Here is a 23,691-nt window from a genome sequence, read left to right as displayed (position 1 = left end):
CCAGCTTTTTCAGAGTTGGCCTCGGGAGAAGCGCGGCCTCTGCTGAGACTACTCCCTCTCCAGGGCAGCAATCTGCCTCTGGTGACTGGTGACTGAGGGTTCGATGGGCCTGACCATCCAGGCCAAACATGAGACCCCCTCATGAGAAAAACTTGCTTCTGTGCCCCCGCGGGTCCAGCCACCATTCCCACAACCTACGGTGAAGAATGACTTCTGCCTCCAATCAATCTTGCCTTTTTTATCCTTCACCACTTCATGCTGACCCTCGATAAACAGCCTGCACCCCAAACTTCATCACAGTATCTGCTTCGAGACCCCACCTGACGACACAGCCTGACCCTCCTGTTAGTTGGGAGTCCTCGGGTTGTCGGAAACAAACACAACTGGAGCCCATTGACACAAACACGGGGTTTATTAGAAGAGTATCCGGGCTGTCTCACAGCAGAAGTCCGACAATCACGGCAGAAGGGCAGCGATGACTCTGGACATCAGACAAGAACCAGACCCTGGGGCTCCCTCGGCCCGGTCCTTGGCTTTGCTTCCACGGTGGCGTCCTTCTTCTCTCACCGCCGACTGTGCTTCTCCAGGTGGTAGAAACACAGTCACCCGCACCATTCGTGCTTAGGTACTAAAGCCTCAGCTGCTAAAAATGTACAAACAAGAGTCCCAGCTTCCCAGCTTTAGTGGGAAAGATAAAACACGCAACAGTTATCTCACCTGTGACAAAAAAGGGCAGGGTCACAGAGGCTGAGCAGGCGTTACCAAGGGACAAGGGATCTCAGCGGCAGCAGATTTGTAAAACGCCTAAGGGGAGATTGTAGGAATCTCAGGGAAAAGAAAGCCAAAAAAAACTGTGTAAGAGGAAAGATAAAGTACTCAGAAACGATGGACAGGCATGAATTGTAATAAAAGTCCTCAATTACCATGACAATATTACACTCTCAGTCCACAGTACGGCACAGTGTTCCCACACATGTGTAATCAGATTACACAGGGGTGTGTATTTAGAATTGTGTCTTTTAGCTGCTGTGTGTACGTGTGGAAAATGGACTGAAAAAGGATGAAAGTAACAGGCAAAAAATGTGCACACAGCTGCAGGGGCCATGGCTGAGCTAGTTTATGAGCACTAAGGCCAGAACTAGGTGCTCAGTGTCTGAAAGCTCGTTGGCCCCAAGTCTGTAGACTAACAAACTCCCCGACACTGACAACCTGGAAACACACTGCTGGACGAAATGACCAAATGCCAGAGGTCTCAAGTGTAGCATTCAAAGGCCTCCTGATCTATCTTCTGCTACGTAATACAGATACTGGCAGAGAAATCCAGTACTTTGTGGATTCATTTCATCTCAGTGATGCTCTGGAAACCAAAACGTCAGGAACACATGGATCCATACAGACGTAGCTGTGCCAGGGGATATCAGAGTTAAATGCAAGGCAGTCCTGGGACAGGTCTCAAAATTCACAGACCAGACCTGCAAAACACCCACTGCTGAGTGAAAGGAATGCCGCAGGGCCTGTCCTCTGCAGGACTGTCTCCGGGCCAGAGGAAGAGCCTCGGTGTTGAAGGAGGAGGGATGGACGATGCTTCCTGCACCTGGTGTCCTCAAGTCCTCCATCTCAGCATCACTGAGTGTGCGTCAAGAAATCCTAAATAAACCTGGTCTAACTTTACACTGGCTTGCTTCTTGATGTGGTAGGAATCAACGAGGGGGCCGTAGAGACACAGTTTTTGTGGCTACCAACATAGTGTAAAAACCAGCACTCAGGGTCTCCAGCTTCAGGGCCCTCGTGTGACCCTTCAGAAGACAGAGGTCCCAGGGAGCGCCACACAGCATACCTGGGCCCCACACTGGGTATTCGGATAAATGAAAACTCTGGGGCCGGCATCAGACCTCCCTATGACTAAGACCTGGCCACGAGGAAAGAATCTTTTGCTCTTGGGTATTCAATCAAGAGGTAAGCGCTGAAGTTTCATCATTTTGCGAAGGCAGTGCTGAGTCTAACTGCTTAATAGTCAGTGGAATAATCTAGAATAGAGCTGAGCAAAATCAGGAAATTTTAAGACAACAGACCCCTGAGCTCAATCTAATGAATGAATCAATCTCTAATAAATCCATCTCTGGGACTAGGAAAGAGAACCAGGGCAGGTGGAAAGGAAAAAAAAAATGGAAAAAACCACGAAGTAAAACATCACACTGTGAATGTCTGTTCCTTTACAAAGGTCTGTTCCCTCCACCCAGGAAAGTGACTTCCAGGTATTCGAGAGAAAAGTAGGAAGTCCATAAATTTGAGTAGGAATAATAATTTGGGAAATGGGTTTTTTTTTTTAAGTTACCACGTGGAAAAACAGGATTAGCTGGCTGTCGAAATTCTGATGGAGTGGTTCATAAAATTACTCTCATTTACTTAAAGCCCCAACTTTTCAACAATGATGTTAACAACGGTAACTAAAGGGAAAAAATATGGCTCAAATCAAAGGTGCAATACACCATAATGACAAAACTTGTGCATAAGGGAGAGCCTGAGTCTTTCCAAGTTTGGAAACAAATGCTGTACTTGTCTAAATTTCACCATCATACAAAAAATACAGTTAACTTTGTCAAGCAATATTATAGAGAAATCACTACAAAATTCCAGTTCTCAAAAAGCCAATGGTTCATGCATTTTCACAGGGAACCACACTTACACAGTATCAACTGCACAATGTGTGGATGACGCAATAGGTGAAAGGCAGGTGAGACACAAATGTTTCAAATGATGAAACTATGAAAAAATTGTCTCTTAATAACTTGTCCCGTAATCACCAAAACGTGCAGGAAGGCAAAATACACTTCCTTGAATACATCAAAAATATATTTCTCACCACAAAACTCTGTGTTGTACACTTTCTGAACAGTGACTCTTAAATACTTGATCTCTCCATTTAATTGTTTACAAGTTATTTTGCGAAAGACCAAAAGCGTTGGCAGCACAGAGTGCCCACGAAACTGCATCACAGGACACGGAAACACGGGTCACCCAGCGTGGGGATGCACACACCTGCTGCAGGGGGCGTCTCACTGCCAGAGGAAGGGCCCTGCACAGCACCACTGGCCTTGCGTCTGAGTGCCAAGCAGCACAATCCACACACCTCCTTCCTTGGCTCACGCTTCACTACTGCTATTCAGCAGTTCTACCCTTGAATACTATCCACCGGCTTTTCTGTGAACTGTTTCTCAGGCTCCGAGGATGCAGGCTTTAACATAAAGCTGGCGTTTGCTACTACTGACCCTTTTATGTGCCGACAAATCATAAGGAAACGAAGGTGTTGTGGTACTGGTTATGCTACTTACTGAGTTAGAAGACAAGCCACACTAGTTACCATTTTTACAGTATCATTAAATCAGAAAACACCAGCGACACGTGGTGTCCGGACAGACTCAGAGTGACAAGGTTTGTACATCCCATGCTCCCAATTAATTATCATGTGCGATTCCAAAACACAAATCACATCCTGTGGTACAGGAAAAGCTAGAGTTACACACCACTGAGAAATTTCTTACTTAGATGCTCCAATGATTCAATTTATTCACGTATTTTTTTAAAGCTTCATACTCAGAGTGAACATTTGTCAACCATTTAGAACTGGGTGTTTGGGGACCCAGGTCTATGAAAAGTGCGTGGCTTTCCATTATAGCATTATTTTTAGAAGCTTCTATTTCCAATGTCTTCAACGGTTAGGTCCAGCCACAGGAGACAATACGGTGAGGTTGCACGCTGAAGACTGAACCACAGTATTGTCACAGAGTTTCATTCTTGATGGCATTTTCTTATGTACAACGAGCCATCATTTCTTGATGAAAATATTCTGTGTTGCAACTGCAGCATGAATGGAGTTTTCCTTAACTCACTGGAATGGGGTTCATTCCCAGCTAATGAGACCTGCTCTCTGGAAGATTTTCTGATACTCAGTGTTCCTCTTTGCTGTCACTTTTTTATGGTGTAAGGTCTGACTGTGGTTTGAAAGGTTTCTGAAACTCACTGCTTTTCACAGGGTCATTCTGCTCTACAAATCCTGATACAATAAACACACTGATATGCTGAAAGCTCTCTCTACGTAACCTCCCTCAGTGTTCCTATCCTACAGGAGCACTCAGACGTGTGTGATGTGACTATTATCTGAGACATGAGGTAAGACCTCTGTCAACCCCTAGGGTTTCTTGGCTGTGTGAGTTCTCCGGTGATTGATGAGCTGTGACTTTTGGGAGAAGGCTTTCCCACATTCACTGCACTGGTAAGGCTTCTCTCCTGTGTGAATCCTCTGATGGTTAACAAGCTGGGACTTCTGAGAGAAGGCCTTCCGACATTCACTGCACCCATAAGGCTTCTCTCCGGTGTGCGTCCTCTGGTGTGGAATGAGGTGTGATTTCCGAGAGAAGGCTTTGCCACAGGCGCTGCACTCAAAGGGCTTCTCTCCTGTGTGTGTCCTCTGATGATTGATGAGGCTTGACTTCTCCCTGAAGGCTTTCCCACATTGACAGCACACGTAAGGCTTTTCTCCTGTGTGAGTTCTCTGATGTCTGACTAGCTCTGATTTCTCAAAGAAAGCTTTCTGACAAAGACTGCACTCATAGGGTTTCTCTCCTGTGTGAATTCTCTGGTGGGTGTTGAGCTGTGACTTCTGGGAGAAGGCTTTTTCACAGTCCCTGCACTCATAAGGTTTTTCTCCCGTATGGGTTCTCTGATGAGTTGCAAGACTTGACTTCTCACCAAAGGCTTTCCCACATTCGGCGCATTCGTAGGGTCTCTCCCCTGTGTGAGTCCTTTGATGGGATATGAGGTGTGACTTCTGACAAAAGGCCTTCCCACACTCACTGCACACATAGGGCTTTTCTCCTGTATGAATTCTCTGATGATTCGTGAGGCTTAATTTTTCACTGAAGGCTTTCCCACATGCACTGCATTCGTAGGGTTTTTCTCCTGTATGAGTTCTCTGATGTCTAACAAGCTGGGATTTCCTACTGAAGGCCTTCCCACACTTACTGCATACAAAGGGCTTCTCCCCCGTGTGTGTCATCTGGTGTGAAATGAGGTGTGACTTCTGGGAGAAGGCCTTCCCACACTGGATGCACCCGTGAGGCTTCTCTCCTGTATGGGTTCTCTGGTGGTTGATGAGACTTGACCTCTCTCTGAAGGCTTTCCCACACTCACTGCACTCATAGGGTTTCTCTCCGGTGTGAATTGTCTGATGTCTAATGAGCTCTGACTTCTCAAAGAAGGCTTTTCGACAGTCGCTACATCCGTAGGGTTTTGTTCCCGTGTGGGTCCTGTGATGTGTCACAAGCTGTGACTTCCTGCTGAAGGCCTTCCCACACTCTCTGCACTCAAATGGTTTCTCCCCCGTGTGAATCCTCTGGTGGTTGATGAGATTTGACTTCTCACTGAAGGCCCTCCCACACTCACTGCACCCATAGGGTTTCTCCCCTGTGTGTGTCCTCCAGTGTGAGATGAGGTGAGACTTCCGGGAGAAGGCCTTCCCACACTCGCCACACTCGTATGGCTTTTCCCCTGTGTGTGTCCTCTGATGGGAGGTGAGCTGTGACTTCTGGGAGAAGGCTTTCCCACACTGGCTGCAGTTGTAAGGTTTCTCTCCCGTGTGAGTTCTGTGATGTGTAATGAACTGTGACTTCTGGGGAAAGGTCTTGCCGCATTTACCACAGCCATAGGCTATCTCTCTCACATGTCTGCTCTGGTGTTTAATGAGACTGGATTTCTTACTGAAGCGTTTCCTACATTCGCTGCATTCATAGAGCTTCTCTCCTAAACGATTTCTATGATAAATGATAATCTGTGACTTCCTATAACTAGCTTTATCACACTGACCACATTCATAGTATTTTAGCCAAGTGTCAGTTTCCTCAGGCTTGGTGGGGAGAAACAGTTTACCCAGTACATTTAGGTCAGCTGGTTCCATTTTCCCATAATCTGCTTTTGGAATAAGTAAATCTAAATGATGTTTTAAAATGAATCCATCTACGTCACCTTCACTGTTTGATTTCCTTAAAGGAATAAAGTTCATGCTCAGATTGAAATGTTTTCCAAATGCATCACATTCATGATCTTGTTTCATATTTTTCAGCTCCTCTTGGTTATCCTTGTGCCAAGTCATATGACCATTTACTTGCAAAACTTGTTCTATGAAGAAAAAAAATCCTGTGAATCCCTCTATAGTTGCACTGACTGAATAAAAAACCAGAAATGCTATTTGAGGGGAGGAATAACTTTAACGCTTAGTTTCCTAGTCTCAAGTAAGTCCCAAGTACAGTATCTGCCCGCTAGGTAGTGAAAAAATGTACATGCTGTACACAGGAACCGGCAACAGTACATTAAGTTACCTTTGGTTGCCTTCAAATAACAGTTTATAAAATGGAGAGAATGTGAAAAATACATGAACAGCAATGAGGAACAAAGAAAGGAGGTTGCAGGAAGCACTGATGCCAAGTTCTGAGGAACTAACTCACTCGACACCCACAGAGTACAACCACATTCCAGGTGGTGTGGGAAGGGCTGGAGTCACAAGACGACAAGCCCCGCCATTACGAAAAGTACATTCCATGAAAAAGGTAACAAGCAGATAATGTGAAAACCAACACAAGTGTACACTGTGCTGAATACTAAGAAGAAAATCAACAGGTTTGACGAGAGTAAATGGCAAAAACTACTTCCAGATTGGAGAATGAGAAATAGTTGTGTACTTCTTCCCATTCTCAAATCTCCTGAAAGTTTTACTTAAACTTATCATATACATTTTCAACATGATTACCAAGAAACCCACACACTGCAAACCCATCATCTTTCAAATACACTGTTCAGGCACAAAACTTTAAAACCCACGTGTTCTTTCATGGAAATGCATTCTTAAACTATTCTGACAGCTCAGCTGCAGTTTACTGCATGGCTCTATTTCACTTTCCTCACTAAATAAGCACTGATACCAGTGATATCAATGTTTTTTAAAAGGTTTACTTTTCACTAATAATCTATACTTGGAATTTTTTCTGAGGTCATGCCTATAGGTACAAAAGACCATCAGTAATGTGAAATACTTTTTAAGGACTGAAATGTCAATAGAGGGCAAAAAATTTGCAGGAAACCCACAGCTTGCTGTTGGCCATATATATTTGGGAGGAAGAAGCAAGGAGATGGAGTTGATGTGAAGGGGATTAGGAAAAGTAAAGTATCAAGAATGTATCACAACATTGTAAACTGTCTATACCTCAATTAAAAAAAAAAGTATAAATGTCAAAAAAAGAAAAAAAAAGAATGAGCCCTAAGCTTGGAATCTGAGCAATTCAGGGCATTCCAGGGTTAATTACTGAGTTGGGAAGACTGAGAGAAAAGGAGATCTGGAGATTAAAATCAAGAGCCTGTAACAGACAGGGAGAGGGTGGGAAGGGATAAACTGAGAGTGCAAGATTTGCAGATACTGACTGGTATACATACAATAGATAAATAAGTATATGCTGTACAGCACAGGGAAATATATTCAGTATCTTGCAGTAGCTTATGATGAAAAAATATGAAAATGAATATATGTATATTCATGTATGACTGAAGCATTGTGCTGTACACTAGAAATTGACACAACACTGTAAACCAACTATGCCTCAATTTAAAAAAAAAGTCTATGATAGACATGAATTTTGAGATGTACATTACGAATTTGAATAAAGTGGCCTCAGGAAATGTGACAGCTGAAAATGGAGTACTTGAAAATTAAATTTATAATTGTGTATTACTTTAAATGTTGCATTATCCAACTAAGTACACATTTGGAAATTTTATCTACCTTCCCCCACATCTTTGCTCAAATTTTTCCCCACTAGGAAAATGGGATTGCTCTGTATTTGGTCATCTGTAGTATATCCCAAATACCTCAACTTTATCACTTTTCTCTGCTATAGTTTAATCCATCTGATTATTTCAATGAAATATCTTTCTAACTGGTTTCTCTGCTTCCAATTACATTTTTCCCTCTATGGTCAGGCTGTAATTTTAAAAATGTAAATCATGTAATTTTACATTTATTTAAAATTAGACTATAGCTCAGTGGGAGTGTGTGTGCTTAGCATGCATGAGGCCCTGGGTTCAATTCCCAGAACCTCCATTAAAATAAATAAATGAGTAAACTAATTACCTCACCACACATACAAAAAGTTGACTTTTACTTAAAATTAGTTGAGCCAATCTACACTCCTCCCGCCAGTTCACAAGCGGATCCATGATCCAGCTCCTGCACTCTCTGCAACCTGTCTGCCAGGCACCCTGACCTTCAGACACACAGGCTTTCCTCCCGCTTCTCAGTGTCACTGAGCCCCCTTCCTGACGTAATGCACTCATATCTGTCACTCCTTTGGGAAACATGTTCCCCCAGCTCTTCACACAGCCTGTTCACCTCAGTCTTCATGTCCAGGGTTGGCCACTCCACGTTACTCTCTGTATGGACTGAATGTCTGTGCTCCCCCAAGATTCATGTGTTCAAATCCAAACCCCCAGGGTAGCTGCATTTGGAGATGGAATTTCCAAGGAAGGAAACAAGGTTAAATGAGATCATGAAGGCTGGGGCCCTGATCCAACAGATTAGTGTACTTACCAGTGACGCCAGGGAGGCCCCCTACCTGCACCCACGGGCGGGAATGAGGAAAGACCATGGGAAGACAAAGCCACAAGCCAACAAGGCGGCTGTCTAAGCCAGGAAGACAGCTCTCACTGGCACCTGAGCAGGCAGCACGTTCGTGTCAGGCTTCCAGCCTTCAGGATTGTGAGTGACTCTGCTGTTCACACTGCCCAGTCTGTGGTGCTTCGTTACAGCACCTGAGTGGACGAACACTCCTACAGTACCACCTGGTTTACTTCTGCAATAGCCCCTTCAGGGTCTGGGTTTTCTCTTGGTCAGTTGCTAACCTGTTCCTGTTGACCCTCCCACTAGAAAGCAAGCATTACGTGGGCAGGAGTATCTAACTGTCACTGCTGTAACCACAGCGCCCAGCACAGTGCCTGAGAAGTGTAAGGGATCAGCACATATTCCATTTCCTATGAACTGCACAAGCAGTCTGTGCACTGGGCCTGAGGCTGCTCCGCACAGACAGGCCTCCTGGCCAGGCTAGCCCACAGCTGGCATTTGGGAACTTGCGTTTGGGGAGTGTTTCCACCATTCCCTAAGTGACAAAACTGGCTCCCTGGGCCTCAACTGTGTACAAATAATATGGTCAGTGCTGAGTGCCTGGTCTCCTTCTGGGAGTAAGAAGTGCTGGTGCAGGCAGAGGGCCTACGTGACCACCCCCAATATAAAACCCTGGGCAGAAACATCACATGTGTTACTGCATTCTGAGTGCACCGAGTGAGCTGTGTGGCCCTCCTAGGGTGAGCACAGGAAGCCTGCACACAGACTCCTCTAGGCTCAGCTCGGGCCTTTCCCCTTGTGATGCAGCTGTGGGTCCCTGTTACGTCACTGCAACAAACCTTAGACGTAAGTACACCTGGACCCTGAGTCTTTCCAGAGACTCTCTGAACACAGCAGAGGTCTCAAGGACCCCAACACACGGTCCTTCTCTATGTAAATTTTGACAACGAACCCTGAACTGCAAAGTAATGCAACCTGAAGTGCTCAACGTTTAAATTTTGGGGGAAAAAAAAAAAAACTGGATGCAAACGTCTCATCTTCTTAACTAAGTTCTATGCTTCTGGAAGGTATTTTCTAGGTCTCTTACTTTTCAATTATTTTTTGCAGTCCCTGAAGTGCTGGGTCTCAATAAGGATGCAAAAATCACAAGAGATTTCTCAAATTACAATTCCACTCCTGGAATACCAAGTTTAAAAACCACACATACATCACTCTACCGAACCAGTTTCTAGTAATGGGTCCGTGACGCTCATTTTTGGGGGGAAAAAAAAGCCCACATAATCAGACGCACATCTGGCTAAAAACACCTGTGTAACAATGGCCTCGTGGAGAGATATTTATTGAATGGGTGTTAGGTGTCCCATAACTGAAGACATTAAATTATAAGCCTTTGCGTCTGTGTGTACAAACGAGGCTCAGGGAACAACAAATGAAAATTTATTGCATACACTGCAGTGGGGTCTGGAATGGGACTTGGGAAGAAGGTGAGGAAAGGGTAGGCTGGAGCAGACAGGAAACATTTCATGGACAGGAGTGCAGTGAAGACAGAGTTTGTGCAGAAAGGATTAGTTTCTAGACAGAGACAGCACCACACAATCAAAAGGTCAGACACAGAGAATAAATACTGTGTTTCTGAAAACACTGAGAAATGCTGAAATGGAGCCGGGGAAGGGAGAACCAGCTGGACAGGCCACACAGGCTCACACTGTCAAGTCCCTGAAGAAGAGGTCCAGCCTGTTGCCTCACCTCCACCTTCAGCTACTTGCAGAGGACACTGCCACTTGGGCCAGTGGTGGGGGCCACCCTGGTACCCACACCTCTCCACCGAGACCTTCCCTGGGCTGCAAGTGCATGCCCCAGGGCTGTGTGCAGGGCCGCTGGACAATCTGGAGCCCTGGTGTCCCCGTAGCAAAGCTCAATCACTGAGGGGGGAGGGGGAGGGGGACGTCGCTGTCTGGTCTTGGGAGGGCTCCCGGCAGCACTGAGCGCCGGCCTGTGGCAGCGAAGCCGCACACCCTTCATGGCATCCCCCACCCTGCCCCTTCCCACCTCCCTTCCCCCCGCTGCACGGCGGGGATCACACCCCCATTAAGTTCTCGCACTCAGATCAGTGTCTCTGGGTCTGCTTTCGAGGGAACCTGCAGTCAGTCCCTGCCACACAGCAAGTAGCAGGAGGAGGGGGGTTCAGTGGGTCTGCGTGGTGCTGGACCTGTCAGAACTCAACACGGTGCGGGGGGGAGAAAACGCACAGAAGAAGAGAACCTGGACCTACCCAGCAACTTGGGAAATTTAGGAAGGGGACATCACAGGCCTAGTTTTAAGTGGGAGTTGAGAAGTCTCTAAAAAGGTGTCTTCCAAAGGGCAAAAAACTTAAATAATTAGAGCAAAATGGTAGAGAGTTCAATGTACTCCATGGTGTCTAAGCCACAAAAACAGCACACCAGAACCTAATTTAAAAAGGGAAGAAATGGGGAGAGGGTATAGCTCAGTGGTAGAGCACATGCTTAGCATGCATGGGGTCCTGGGTTCAATCCCCAGTACCTCCATTAAATAAATAAATTAGCCTAATCACGCACCCCCACAAAACAAAACAAAACAAAACAAAAACAAAAAGGGAAGAAATGGACAAAGGGTTTGGGACGGATGATGACTGCATTTTCTGGCATGAGACTGAACTCTGCAGGGCAGGTTTAGGCACATTCAGAGACACCCGAAGTGGGGGAAAATAAAAACCCGCCATGCAGGCACAGGGGTCTCCAACTGCAGGGGAGGGGAGGGCCAGGGAGGCGAGCCAGGTCAGGGGATGGAACACCTAACAGGAAGTCGGAGTCTAGATGTGACAGCCAGGGCGTAAACAACATCACGGCCCCGAGCCTCTGGAAACACTTCACCTGGAGCTGCGAGCACAGCTGCCCCGTGCGGAAGCGCTTTACCTGAGCGGCCCCCGCCGGCTGCTGTGCACCACCACCACGGGTCCTAGGGATTCTGAAAAGAGCTCAGGCACATGTCAAAGACGCCAACACCCCGCCCCGCCCTGCGCCAAGCAGCTGCGCCTGACCCCGGCGGCCGGGTTCTCACACTTACCCACGGCGTCTGCCCTCGGCGCTCCTCCGTCTCCTACCCACGGCTCTTCCCCCCGCTCCAGCTTGAGGATGACACCAGGCTTCGTCACTTTGTACCCTGTTCAGGAAAATCGCAAAGGCCTTTAGGGCCACTGAACAATGAGCAGGGTCTGGAATGAGTGGACCCAGCAAAGCCACCCACCCAACTGTGTATCAACAGAGTAAACGATTCTCAACAGAATGAGGGTCTTCCCGTGGCTAACAAGGTCTAAGAATCTTTCCCTTCTGTTATACAAGCCCAAAACCACAGACACTTCCGAGGCTCCATCCAGCCTGCCTGGTTCAAATGCAGGCTCCTTCAATTACTAGCAGTCAGTCCTCAGGAAAGTTACTTAAAGTAAGCCCTCTTTGCCTCAATTTCCTCGTTAGGAAAAAAAGAGGAGAGTCATCATCCCTGCCACACAGGGCTGCTCTGACGAGCACGCGCGGCAGCACACAGGGACCACAGCGAGTTACGGGCCAGAGGTGCCACCGCTCCCACCGGTCCTATCAGTTTCAGGGGCTGCACAACGAAATGAAGGCTTCGTTAGCAGTAAGTGAGAGCCAAGCACCTTCCCTGGTGTGCCAGCCCAAGGAACTCTGATCTCCTACATTTAGGTCCAGAATCATTCAGAATACTGAAAGCTCTCCGCAACTAAAGAGAGAAAAAGCCAGGTCCTGGGCACAACACGAGGCCCTCTGCGCAGCTTTTCTTACCCAGCGACACCAGGCTGCTATAGTTCTCCAACATGACATCCCTGTACAAGTCCTTCTGATTGGGCTCCAGCAGCTGCCATTCCTTCTGGGTGAAGTCCACAGATAAGTCTTCAAAGGCGAACGAGTTCTGTAAGACACAAGCCTGGGGATCAGGCGCAGGCGTCAGGACAGGAGGTGGGATGGCAGGCTTGCGGGGGAGGGGTCAGGCGCAGCTGCTCAGGGGGTCGGCGTTCAGAAGGAAACCTGAAAGACGGTCCAGAGAAAGTATCCATTTTGAGCAAACAAGAGAGAAAGACTTAAAAATGGACAAAGCTCAGGTCACTGCCAGACAGAGTAAATCCGTGTCATGGGAGTCCCAGAAAGAGAAAAGAAAAAGCATGGTGAAAAAAAAGTTTCTGGAAATGACAGCTGAGTGCTCCCCTAAATTTGGCAAAAGATACAAGCCTACAGATTCAAGAAGTTCAGTGAACCCACAACTGGACAAACACGAAGAAATCCATGATCGGTCGCATCATAATCAAATTGCTACAAAAAGAAAAGTCACATCACTTCCAGGGAACAGTGATTTGAATGACTGCAAAAGACTTGTTGAAAAGCGCAGAAGGAAGTGCTGAAGGAAGACCCTGTTGACCCAGAATTCTGTGGCCAGCTTAAACATTCATCAGGAGTAAGTGTGAGATAAGGTATTTTTTTACAAAGAAAAACTAAGAATGTAAGGGCAGCAGACTTATTTTAAAAAAATAAGCAGAATATCTGAATACATTTTAATAGAGAAGATAGAGACATGGCTAATAAGTACATGAAACGATGATCAACCTCATTACTTCGTAAGGGAATGCACACTGAAACCACAATGAGACACTACTTCACAGTCACTGGGATGACTGTGATCAGAAAGACAGACAAAACAAGATTATACTGTATACCACAGGGAAATATATACAAGATCTTGCGGTAGCTCACAGCGAAAAAAATGTGACAATGAATATATGTATGTTCATGTGTAACTGAAAAATTGTACTCTACACTGGAAATTGACACAACAGTGCAAACTGACTATAACTCAAAAAAAATGTTTAAAAAAAAAGACAGTAACAAGTGTTGGGAAGGACGTGGAGAAACTGGAACTTCATGCTGGTAGCAATAAAAAATGACACTGGAACTATGGCAGTTTCTTAAAAAGTTCAATATAATTTTACTTTTACGTACGTACCCAACAGAAATGAAAACACAGGCTCATACAAAAACTTGTACCCAGCTGTTCATGTTAACGTTACTTTGAACACCAAAAAGTAGAAATAATCCAAATGTCCATTAAGTGGTGAATAAATAAAAAGTCACATATCCATACCCTGGAACACTCTTTACAATAAAAACTTCTAACCTAATACATAGATGGACCTCAAAAACACTATGCTAATTTAAAGAAGCTAGACACACAAGATGACACATTTACAGAAAGCCATCTGTGTGACACATACAAGCGGGAAACCCATACAGAGAGCAAGCAAATTCGTGGCTGCCTCAGACCGGGGGTGGGAGAGGGGCTGACTGCAAATGTCACAAAGACTCTCTTGGGGTGACGGAAACTTTCTAAGACTGGACCGTGATGATGGCCTTCTAAAACTGGATTTACACAACATAAAGTTACTGGGGAAAAAAAAATCACTGGATTGTACACTTAAAATAGGTAGATCCTACTGAGGTTGTACTGCAATAAAACTGTTGAAAAGAAAATATAACATTAATACATTTATGCCAACATATTTGACAACTTAGATGAAATGGATTTATTTCTTCAAAAACAATGTACTCAAAAGTGACACAAGAAAAAAGAAAGTCTGAATTAATCATAACTCTTAAAGGAACTGACCCCCAGAATTTAAAACCTTTCTTCAAAGAAAACTCAAGGTCTAGATGATTTCAGAGGTGAATTTTTTCCAACGTTTAAGGAATAAATAAAACGACCTCACATAAATTATTTCAGAGAACAAAGAAAGAGTGCAGACTACTCAACTCATTTTATAAGGCCAGCAGAGCTCCAATCTCAAATCAGACAAGAACACAAGAGGAGAACATTATAGGCAAGTAACTCTTACAGAATCAAAATTCCTAACAAAATATTAGCAAATCGAATCTAGCCATGCATAAAAGGCATAATATGGCCTGATCAAATGAGGTTTCCTTCAGTAGTGTACTATACTCATTCAGACATCATTAAGTCATACTAACAGAATAAAGGAGAAAAAACATTACCACTTCAACAGATGCAGGAAAGGCGTGTGAGGAAAAGCTGTTCATCGTAAAATATTATCAACAAGCCAGAAACAGAAGGAAATCTAATCTGATAATCACAACCTACAAAATATCGACAGCTAGCATCATACTTAATGTTAAAACACTAAATACTTGCTCTCTGAGGACTAGAATGTGGTCCAGCAGAATTCTCTATGACTGAAACTTTCCACATCTGCACCATCTAATACAGTAGCCACTGGCCACCAGCGTTCACCGAATGCTTCACAGGTGACTAGGAACTGACTTCTTAATTTTAATTAATTTAAACAGTACGTGTAGCTAACGGCTACCTGCTGTATAATAAAGACAGTCAGTTCTTTGTCCCAGGATCCTGGGATAGAGCGTCTAAAGCCTTGGAATCTCCCCAGGGACTGGCACTTCCTTTGTTATTGGTGGTGGCCCCCCACCCCCTAGTTTGATTAGAGGCCATGTGGTTAGAGAGTTGGGGCTTCGAGCCAGAAGCTATCAGTGCAACCTCCAGGGAGGGGAGCCAGCTGGAGAATGAGTTCAGCCCCCATGGCCAGTGATTTCACCATTCGCACCAACACAATGAACACCCAATAGGAACCCTGGATACTGCTGCCCTCGGGTAGCTTCCTGCTTGGTAAGGCAGACAGATGCCAGGAGGGGGTGAGTCCCAACTCCATGGGGAAAGGGCGCAGACCTCACATGTGGGACCCCCAGACCTCACCCTGCGTCTCTCCATCTGGCTAGTCCCTGTTTGTGTCCTTTACAATAAAACCACAGGCTTTAGGTACAGCACTCTCCTGAGTTCTGTGAACTGTTCCCACAAACCTGAGAGGGGTCATGGGAAGCCCCCAAATTTGCAGCCAGTGGGTCAGAAGTGCAGGTGGCCTGGGGGCTCCCAAACTTATGGCTGGCAACTGAAATGAAGGCACCCTTGTGGGGGACTGCACCCCCAAGCTGCAGAGGCTGTGCTGACTCCAGGCGGCTGGAGTCAGGGGTGAGAATAGCTGTAATGTGCTATGTAGTGGACAGTGACCGCCTAGGGAAAGGCAGGGGTGTTCCTAATGCCACTTCTGTCCACCAGGTACTGCGGGGTCAGGACTGGCCAGGAGGCCAGTACAGTAAAATGCAAGGATAAAGTGTAAATGCTAAAAGGAAGACGTAAAACTGTCACAGATGGGGTGACTGCCTAAACAACAACCAAACAACCCTAAAAACACTTCGAATTAGTTAACAACGGATATCCTTCGAGACCACACCAAAACTAATCAACTGGTCTCACACAGATGAGTTGCCACGTAGAATCTTCAACTTTATTAATGAACCTCTCACATTCTGTTGTATTAAAATCTACCATTTTATCTGGCCCTTTAAATGTATCATTTACTCATTAATGACTTTATAAATCATGCAATGGTCAGGTGGAAAACACTGGACCTGAGTTTCAATCTTCTCACAAAAAAATGGCTTTACCAGTTAATTGTCAATATTTAATACAGAAATCATTCCAATTTTACTAAACCCTTACAGAATACGGAAGCAAGAACATAACTCTAAACTTTCTGATCCTAGCATGACCTTGATAACAAAACCCAATAAGGATACTGCAGGGGAAGAGCAAAGGCCAACTTACACCTGAACACTGATGTAAAAATCCTAAACAATGTCACCAAACTCCTATACCAAGCAGTATATAAAAGAGAAAATACATCAAGACTGGAGTTTAAGCTGGAGTTTATCCCAAAACTTCAAGGCTGACTTAACAGTTTTTAAAAAAAAAATGATAGTCATTACCTTAACAGATTAAGAAAAAGCATATAATCACTTCAAAATCTGTAAATGGAAGAATGTATATTGCAAAGAACTACAGATAACAGAAAAATCTAGCACAGTTTTTAAAAAGCATGTTAAAAATTTTCAAAAAGGACTAGATTTCCCAAGGAAGAAGTGAAAGTATGAAAAATAAGAAGAGGAAACAAAGAACAAAATGAACACACCAAAAATTGAAGAATACTCAGTATTTATCTGTTGTAGAAAGTTTTAGCAAACTAGGAAGTCAGTGGAATTTTTTTCTCCTGGAAAAAAAAAAAAAAGCATGGCTGATATTTTTCCGAACATGGAAAAATCTAACCAAATCTAAAGAAAAATTATTAGAATAAGTAAATGGGCTTAAGAAGTTCCTGGATACCAAGACAATATACAAAAAATCTGGTATAGGTCTGTGTTTTGGCAACAAAAACTTTTAAAATTAGTAACTAACTTGTAAGATAATAACTAAGTTTTATAACATTAACTGAAGGTCTGGGGCAGAAAACGTACCAAGTGAGCCTTGATCTACCTTGTCATGCTAGTAAGCAGCATTCTAGTTAAAAATAAGGAAGAAATGTTAGCAGGAGGATGTCAGCATTTTGCAGTCCCTAATGAAACAGTCCACCTGGGCAGGAGTCACATAAAGCTGTCAGCAAGACAGACAAGCAGACCGTACGCACGTCCCAAGAGAAGCATGTGCCATGACCTCTGAAGCATTCCTGCCAAAGTCAACCCTGGATCTGACCAAGCCTGCAGAGCAGATCTGTCCCGTGGAACTTTCTGGATGATGGGAATGCTCTTTATCGGTGCTGCCCAATTTGTGGCTGCCCAACCTGTGGCTACCAGGCCCTTGCACACTGGCCTCCGTGACTGAGGGATTTACTTTAATTAACTGGGATGTGGTGGGGCTTCGACACTGGACAGCCCAGCCCTGCAGCTGCCGATTCATAAGAAGCAGGTGACGGACAGGTTAACAACACTGCAGGGGTGTGGCTAGCAAAATGATGACACAACCCACTGCAGCATCTATGCAAAGGCTTCAGACAGTGCAAACTACAGATAAATGGCCTGGTTTCTTCACCAAGTACCTGGCGAGAGAAAACCAGAAAGTGCCAACAGATTAAGAGACAGCTCAATCAACTGCACCGTATGAACTGTACTGAGATTCTGATTCAAACAAACTACAAACAACTTACAAATCTATGAGAACTAGAAATTGGATACTGCCTGGATTCAGTGATATTAAGAAGCCACCTTCATGGGAGAGAAGTCTGCAACTGCGATGAGTCTACAAACAAAACGTTAAGTGACAGAAGCAAAACACAAGATGGCACACAACAGCAGACAGAAGCAAACTGTGGGGTTCAAGAGTGAAGACCACAGAGGAGTGAAGTTAGAAAGAAGAGCAGGAAGGGTTCTAAAAGTCGGGGTCCTGGCCCCCTCTGTCAGGGGAGACGCCGTGATCGGGAGAGGGCACAGGAGGGCCTTATCTGGGCTGGGAATGATCTGGTTCTTGAAACGATACTGTGGTTTCAGGATGTTCATCTGATGATACGTTAAGCTGCATTTCTACATTTTATGAACTTTTCTGCTTGTGGATTCTGCTTCACAATCAAAGAGGTCAACAAATAAATTTAATTATGGGGACTAAGTTCTGCTCTGGCATCTTCCCCTTGGGTCACACACTGGGGAAAACCATGAAAAATGGCAACAACCATAACTGTGTATTTATTACAGCATTTCTCTTTAGAGAAGCCCACTTATTTATTTAAAGGCTTCATCAAGGAATGGCCAACAAATATTCACTTTTTATGAAAAATCAGTTTGCTTTTGCATTTGGCTAAAGCAACTTATATGGACATAATTATTGATTACACCTGCCAAAAATTTGAGACCCTAGTTTACAGCTCAAATTCAATAATTATGCAGGACACTATGGCTTAGAAAAATCCAAACTCTAAGACCTTCTCAGGCTCACTTTGGCAGCACTTATACTAAAATTGGAATAATACAGAGAAGGTTACCATGGCCCCTGCACAAGGATGACATGCAGATTTGTGAAGTGTTCCATATAAAAAGATATAAAAAATTTCTCCTGTATAACACAGGGACTATATTCAGTATCTTATAATAACCTTTAATGAAAAAGATTATGCAAATGAATATATGTATGTATATGCATCACTGAGACATTATGCAGCTCACCAGAAATTTACACATTGTAATTGACTATATTTCAATTAAAAAAAATTTCTCAAGGCCCTATAGTTAATACACCACTGCTTCAGTTTTGTCCCAACCTGGATCTTCCATTATTTCCCCCTGATTTCTCAACCACTTACTCTTTTCTTTTTCACTAGAAGACTAACATGCCTCTTCTAATCCCCCAGGAAAATAATGAGGAATAAACCCCAACTCACTGGTAACGTGGTCATCTCAGCTGCCTGTTCGAGAAGGTTAGCAAGTCCGAGATGTGTTCTATCCTGTGTCCTCTCTTCTGCCCCAGAGCCCTCGTGCGAGGTCTTGGCAAGGTCTTCTACAGCAAGAATGAGTTCCTGACTCCAGGAAATCCTTTCTTGTCTCACAGGAGCAGGCTTATTGTGGGGAACCAGGATCTGCAGGCTGAGGAACAAATACACTTCAACTGGTATATTCACAATGAGCCTAGAATCTTCTCTCTTGCTAAGAACTAGGAGTTCATGATCATCCGAGGCTGGACTGTGTTTTCTATATGACAGAAACAGGGCAGCCAGGGACAGAAGCAATATAGCATAAAAGAACAGCAGAAGCACACAGATAAAGAAGAACCAGATGTAAGTAATTCAGAGATCCAGACAATGGTCACTGTGCACAATGAAGCATAAATCAATTGACAGGGTGCTTGAAGGACAAGGTACCTCCATTTTAAGCAGATGGAATTTTGAAAAGCTTATGTGATTTGTAAAACAGATTGGGGTTCAATCAACATTTTCCCTTTACTGGCTATGTGACATCGGGCAAAAACAAACAAACTTAATCTTTCTGAGCCTTAGTTTCCTATTAAAATCTTCTATAACTTTCCTAATTTATGTCTGCCAATTCTATTCAATTTCTGAAGGAAGTATCTTAAACTCACTCAGTGTGATCATAGATTGGTCAGTTTTTCCTTGTAATTCTGTTGATGTTTGGATTATATGTTTAAGGTTATGTTATTTGATGCTCTATCACTGAGCTATACCCTCCCCCAACCCTAATGAAAATTTTTAAACAAAATTTAAGTATCTGGTCACATTTCAAAATAGTTTTTTGGGGAGAAGGTATAGCTCATTAGTAGAGGGTTGTTTAGCACACAGGAGGTCCTGGGTTCAATCCCCAGTACCTCCATTAAAATAAATAAACCAACTAACCAACCAACCAACCAATCAACCTAATTACATCCTCCCCCACAAATTTTTTAAAAAGTAGTTTTTGTTTTCTTCTCACTATGCAAACCATCTTTCCAGATCAATAAACATAGTTCTGTAAGATCAACAGCTTTCTTATTTAAACCAATAAAAAGGTAGAAAGTAAAATCTACCCATAACAGGAAAAAAATCCATAAAACATATAAAAATATACTTGACAAGAAACGTGTAAGATCTATATGAAACAAACTATAAACACCAATAGGGATTATAAAAATAGACTTCATACACGTACAGTCTGGTCTTGTTCTGGGATAGGAAGACTTCATATAAGAAAGATAATTTAGCCCTAATGATTCATATCTTTAGTCAACTCCAATCACAATCTCAGGAAGTTTTTCTTTAACAAGCGATTCTAAAGTTCACTTGGAAGAAAAAAGGTTCAGGAACAGCTTGGACACTTTTGGAAATACAAAATAATGAATGTAAACAGGCCCATGTAATATTAACGTATATTATAAAGTTATAAGAATCAAAAAAGTATTTGGCACTGGCTCCAGAAAAGATACACAGATAAAGATAAATTAAGCACAATGGTCCAAATATTTTAAAATTTAAGGTGCCATAAATGTGGCATTTCAAAGCCAAAGTAAAACCACATTACCTGATGAACGGGAGCAGTGATTAACACTTAAAAGAAAGGGGGTTAACTACCTCACACATTACAACAAACTACAGTGAACCCTTGGACAACCTGGGGGCCAGGGACGCCAACTCCCCACCTCCACGCTGTGCATAAGAATATCCTCATATCATTTTAGTCTGTCCTCCATATCTGCAGATTTGACCAACTTCCCTCTGATTGCGTAGTATTTATTGAAAAAACTCTGCATGTAAGTGGACCAATGCAGTTCAAAGCCTATTGTTTGAGGGTCAACTGTACTTCCAGATGGATTAGAATTTAGAATAATAGAAACCACGACAGTGCCTAAAGAAAACCCAAGTGAATATTTGTGTAATTTGGAGGAAGATTTCCCTACACATGATACAAATGCAAAAACCATGTAATTTTATGTAAAGTCAATGAATGTTAAATTTAAGATTTTACATTTAAAAATGTAAAAACCTGTTTCCTGTTAAATAATCAATCATAAACACACACACACACACTCCAAGAGCAGGAAAATATACCTACAATAAAAATGTCATTTCCTCTGCATTACACTTTCATTTCATCTCATGTAATAAAAACTCCAACATTCTCATGAATAAAACTACACTGACATTCAAATCATTTCCTTAAGCAGACAGCCAAATTCACAATGTGATTTAAAACTTTCCTTTGTAGGGGGAGGGTATTTTCTCAGTGGCAGAGCACGTGCTTAGCATGCAGGAGGTCCTGACTTCGAGCCCCCATACCTCTGTTAAAAAAATAACAATAACAAATACATAAATAAACCTAACTACCCCCCTAAAAATTTTTTTTTAATTTCCTTTGTAATTTTGTCAAAAACTACTTGTGAAGTATAGCTGCATTTCAGTGGAGACTTATCAAGAGCAGAGACATGTCAAAATGAGGAAAAGTTGGCAGAGAACACACAGAGTTGAGCATTTCAGGTGGACCAAGTGTGATAAGCCATCAGTGTGGTAGTTGTAAAATTTTTCTGACATTTGTTACTCTGAACATACAGACTCGACCTTACTTTACTGATTTAGACAAATGTTTTTGAAAGTTGGCTCTTAAGGGAGAAGTCACCCCTTGAATGCTCTGTTGCATGACTCTTGGGTGTCCCTTGAGCAGATGAAGCCTAAGCCCCTCCCTGTACAGTGTGGCCCATTTTAACCTCATGGTGTGTCTTTACCGGGGCAGTTTCTGACCAGCGCTGAACTCTCCCCGAGAGCGCTCACATTTGTTTTCAGAAGGAAGGACCACCTTCATCATCATCGGGTAGTTCCACTCAGCATCAGGTTCTGGCGAGATTTCAAGGGAAAGGTGAAAACAACGTTTACTTCCACTTACTGCGTGCCGGAAATCCTCTACAGCATACTGTCTTTCTGATGCATTCAGCACTCATTGCTGAGGCAACACACGCAGAAGTGGCAGGTCTGGACCACTGGTGCCACACAGTCCACCACTGAGCTGAGGGCACAGCCCCTCCAAGCAGAGGAGGGAGGAGGAGGAGCTAAGGCCTCAGGAGTCCCTGTTTACATCTCCGGTTCAAGCATGATACAGTTTCCCATCCAGAAATGAGGGCACCAGGGCCCACGAAGGACAAAATAGAGAGAAAGATAAATTCTCAGGGGCCAGTTGAAAAAAAACTCCCCCGATTGTACATCCCACCAGGGACAAAATATTTCAGCTTAACGTATTTGTGATATATTGTAATGGCTTTAAGCAGGACATGTGGCATATTCCCAATTTTGTTTTTTAAAGGCAATAAATATGTAACTATAACTACTAACTAAAAGAAAAGCACGAAATGTTAGCAGTGACTATTTCCTGTCGAAGGGCTCATGAATGATTTTCATTTGAAAAGATGATACTCTAAGCGGACCACAGCGTAAATGTTAAAATACAACATATTTTAAACCCAAGAGAACAGGCAAGTGGAGCACTGTCAGTCCAGCATCATGTGGTTGAAACAAATTAAACAGCCAATAATAATTAAAATAAAGCAAATAACGGATGTTTCAATGACAGCAAAAGTCATCAGAGCTAGGGGGGAAAAGGGATCATTTCTTTCCACTCCCTCCTTTTTTGGATGACTAGCGTGAGACCAGAAATCGTGAGTGACTGTTCCAAGGGCAGAGGTGGATTAGAGTCGGAGACAAGGGCCCCACCGCACCAGCCGCGGGCACAAGTTGTCCAGGGTTTTTGTTTCTTAGGAGAGAAGCCCTGGGAGGGAGAGCTGGGGAGCATGCTGGTTAAGAGGGGAGCCGGAGGACCAGGCTGGGGGGCAACCACAGGCCCCGCGGACACTCCCCGGCCGACGCCCCGCGCGACCAGCCCCGCGCCCGGCCCCGCAGCCGCACCCGCCGGGCTCGCGGCCGGAGACCCGCGGGGACGCACGTGCGGAGCCACCGCCTCAGAAAGCGCGTCTGGAAGGAAACGACCGGCGCGTGAGAGCCGGGGCCGCGGCGCGCCGCCTCCCCGACACCCGGACGCCGCCAGGGCGCGTCGGCCGCCGCCCCGCACCCCACGGCGGACGCCCACGGGGGCCTCAACGCCACCCCAGGCCCTCCCCGCAGCTCCGCCGCCCGCCCCCCGGGAACCCGGCCCCGAACCTGCGGAGTCCGCACGGCACCCCCAGACCTCGGACGACGGACGCGCGGGGCCGGGGCCACGGGACCGCCCCGGCCCGGCCCGGCCCGGCGCGATGAGGGCGGCTCCGCGGGTTTCTGACAGGCCGGAGCCGGACTCGGAGACCGCGCGCGCGCGCGCGCACGCGCACACAGGCCTCGCGCGCGGCGGCGAAGGACAAAGAAGGGGCGCGACCGCCCCGCTTCCTGGGGCCGCGCGCGCGCGAGGAGGGCGCTGCCGAACTCCACTTCCCAGGAGGCCCCGCGGTACGCGGCGTGTGGCCGCAGGTCCCCAGGGGGCGGGGCGACCGCGGGCGCGAGCGGCGGGCACGCGCGTGGGGGGACGGCGCGGTGAGGGCTTTCGGGACCCCGGGATGCGGGTCGGACACGCAGATGGGCGGTGGCTGGGGATGGACAGACAGACAGGCAGACCGACAGAGATGATAGATACGAT

The 23,691-nt window shown here is 44.9% G+C and overlaps 2 protein-coding genes and 1 non-coding gene across 3 annotated transcripts in view; 1 reads left to right on the top strand and 2 right to left on the bottom strand.

Moving 5' to 3' along the window:
- Positions 1–11,827, bottom strand: part of ZNF140 (zinc finger protein 140) — a 33,579-nt gene extending 21,752 nt beyond the window's left edge. The window contains exon 1 of the mRNA XM_072953080.1: positions 11,747–11,827. The gene's annotated coding sequence lies outside the window, so the exon portion shown is untranslated. The remainder of the gene's footprint in view (positions 1–11,746) is intronic.
- Positions 394–23,355, bottom strand: ZNF84 (zinc finger protein 84). The gene is made up of 6 exons (XM_072953059.1): positions 23,223–23,355; positions 21,800–21,908; positions 18,975–19,176; positions 12,481–12,622; positions 11,747–11,842; positions 394–6,174 (listed from the first exon to the last, which is right to left on the bottom strand). Exons 2-6 carry the CDS (start codon positions 21,880–21,882, stop codon positions 4,190–4,192), a joined length of 2,508 nt encoding a protein of 835 aa, XP_072809160.1. The 5' UTR covers positions 21,883–21,908; positions 23,223–23,355; the 3' UTR covers positions 394–4,189.
- Positions 18,527–18,631, top strand: LOC116276627 (U6 spliceosomal RNA). The gene has a single exon (XR_004186115.1). It is a non-coding gene; the product is annotated as a U6 spliceosomal RNA (small nuclear RNA).
- Positions 23,356–23,691: the final 336 nt, after the last annotated feature.

Source organism: Vicugna pacos, chromosome 32, assembly GCF_048564905.1.
Source record: "Vicugna pacos chromosome 32, VicPac4, whole genome shotgun sequence".
Taxonomy (NCBI): domain Eukaryota; kingdom Metazoa; phylum Chordata; class Mammalia; order Artiodactyla; family Camelidae; genus Vicugna; species Vicugna pacos.
The sequence above is the reverse complement of the archived record's forward strand: the minus strand, read 5'-3'. Positions and strand labels throughout refer to the sequence as shown.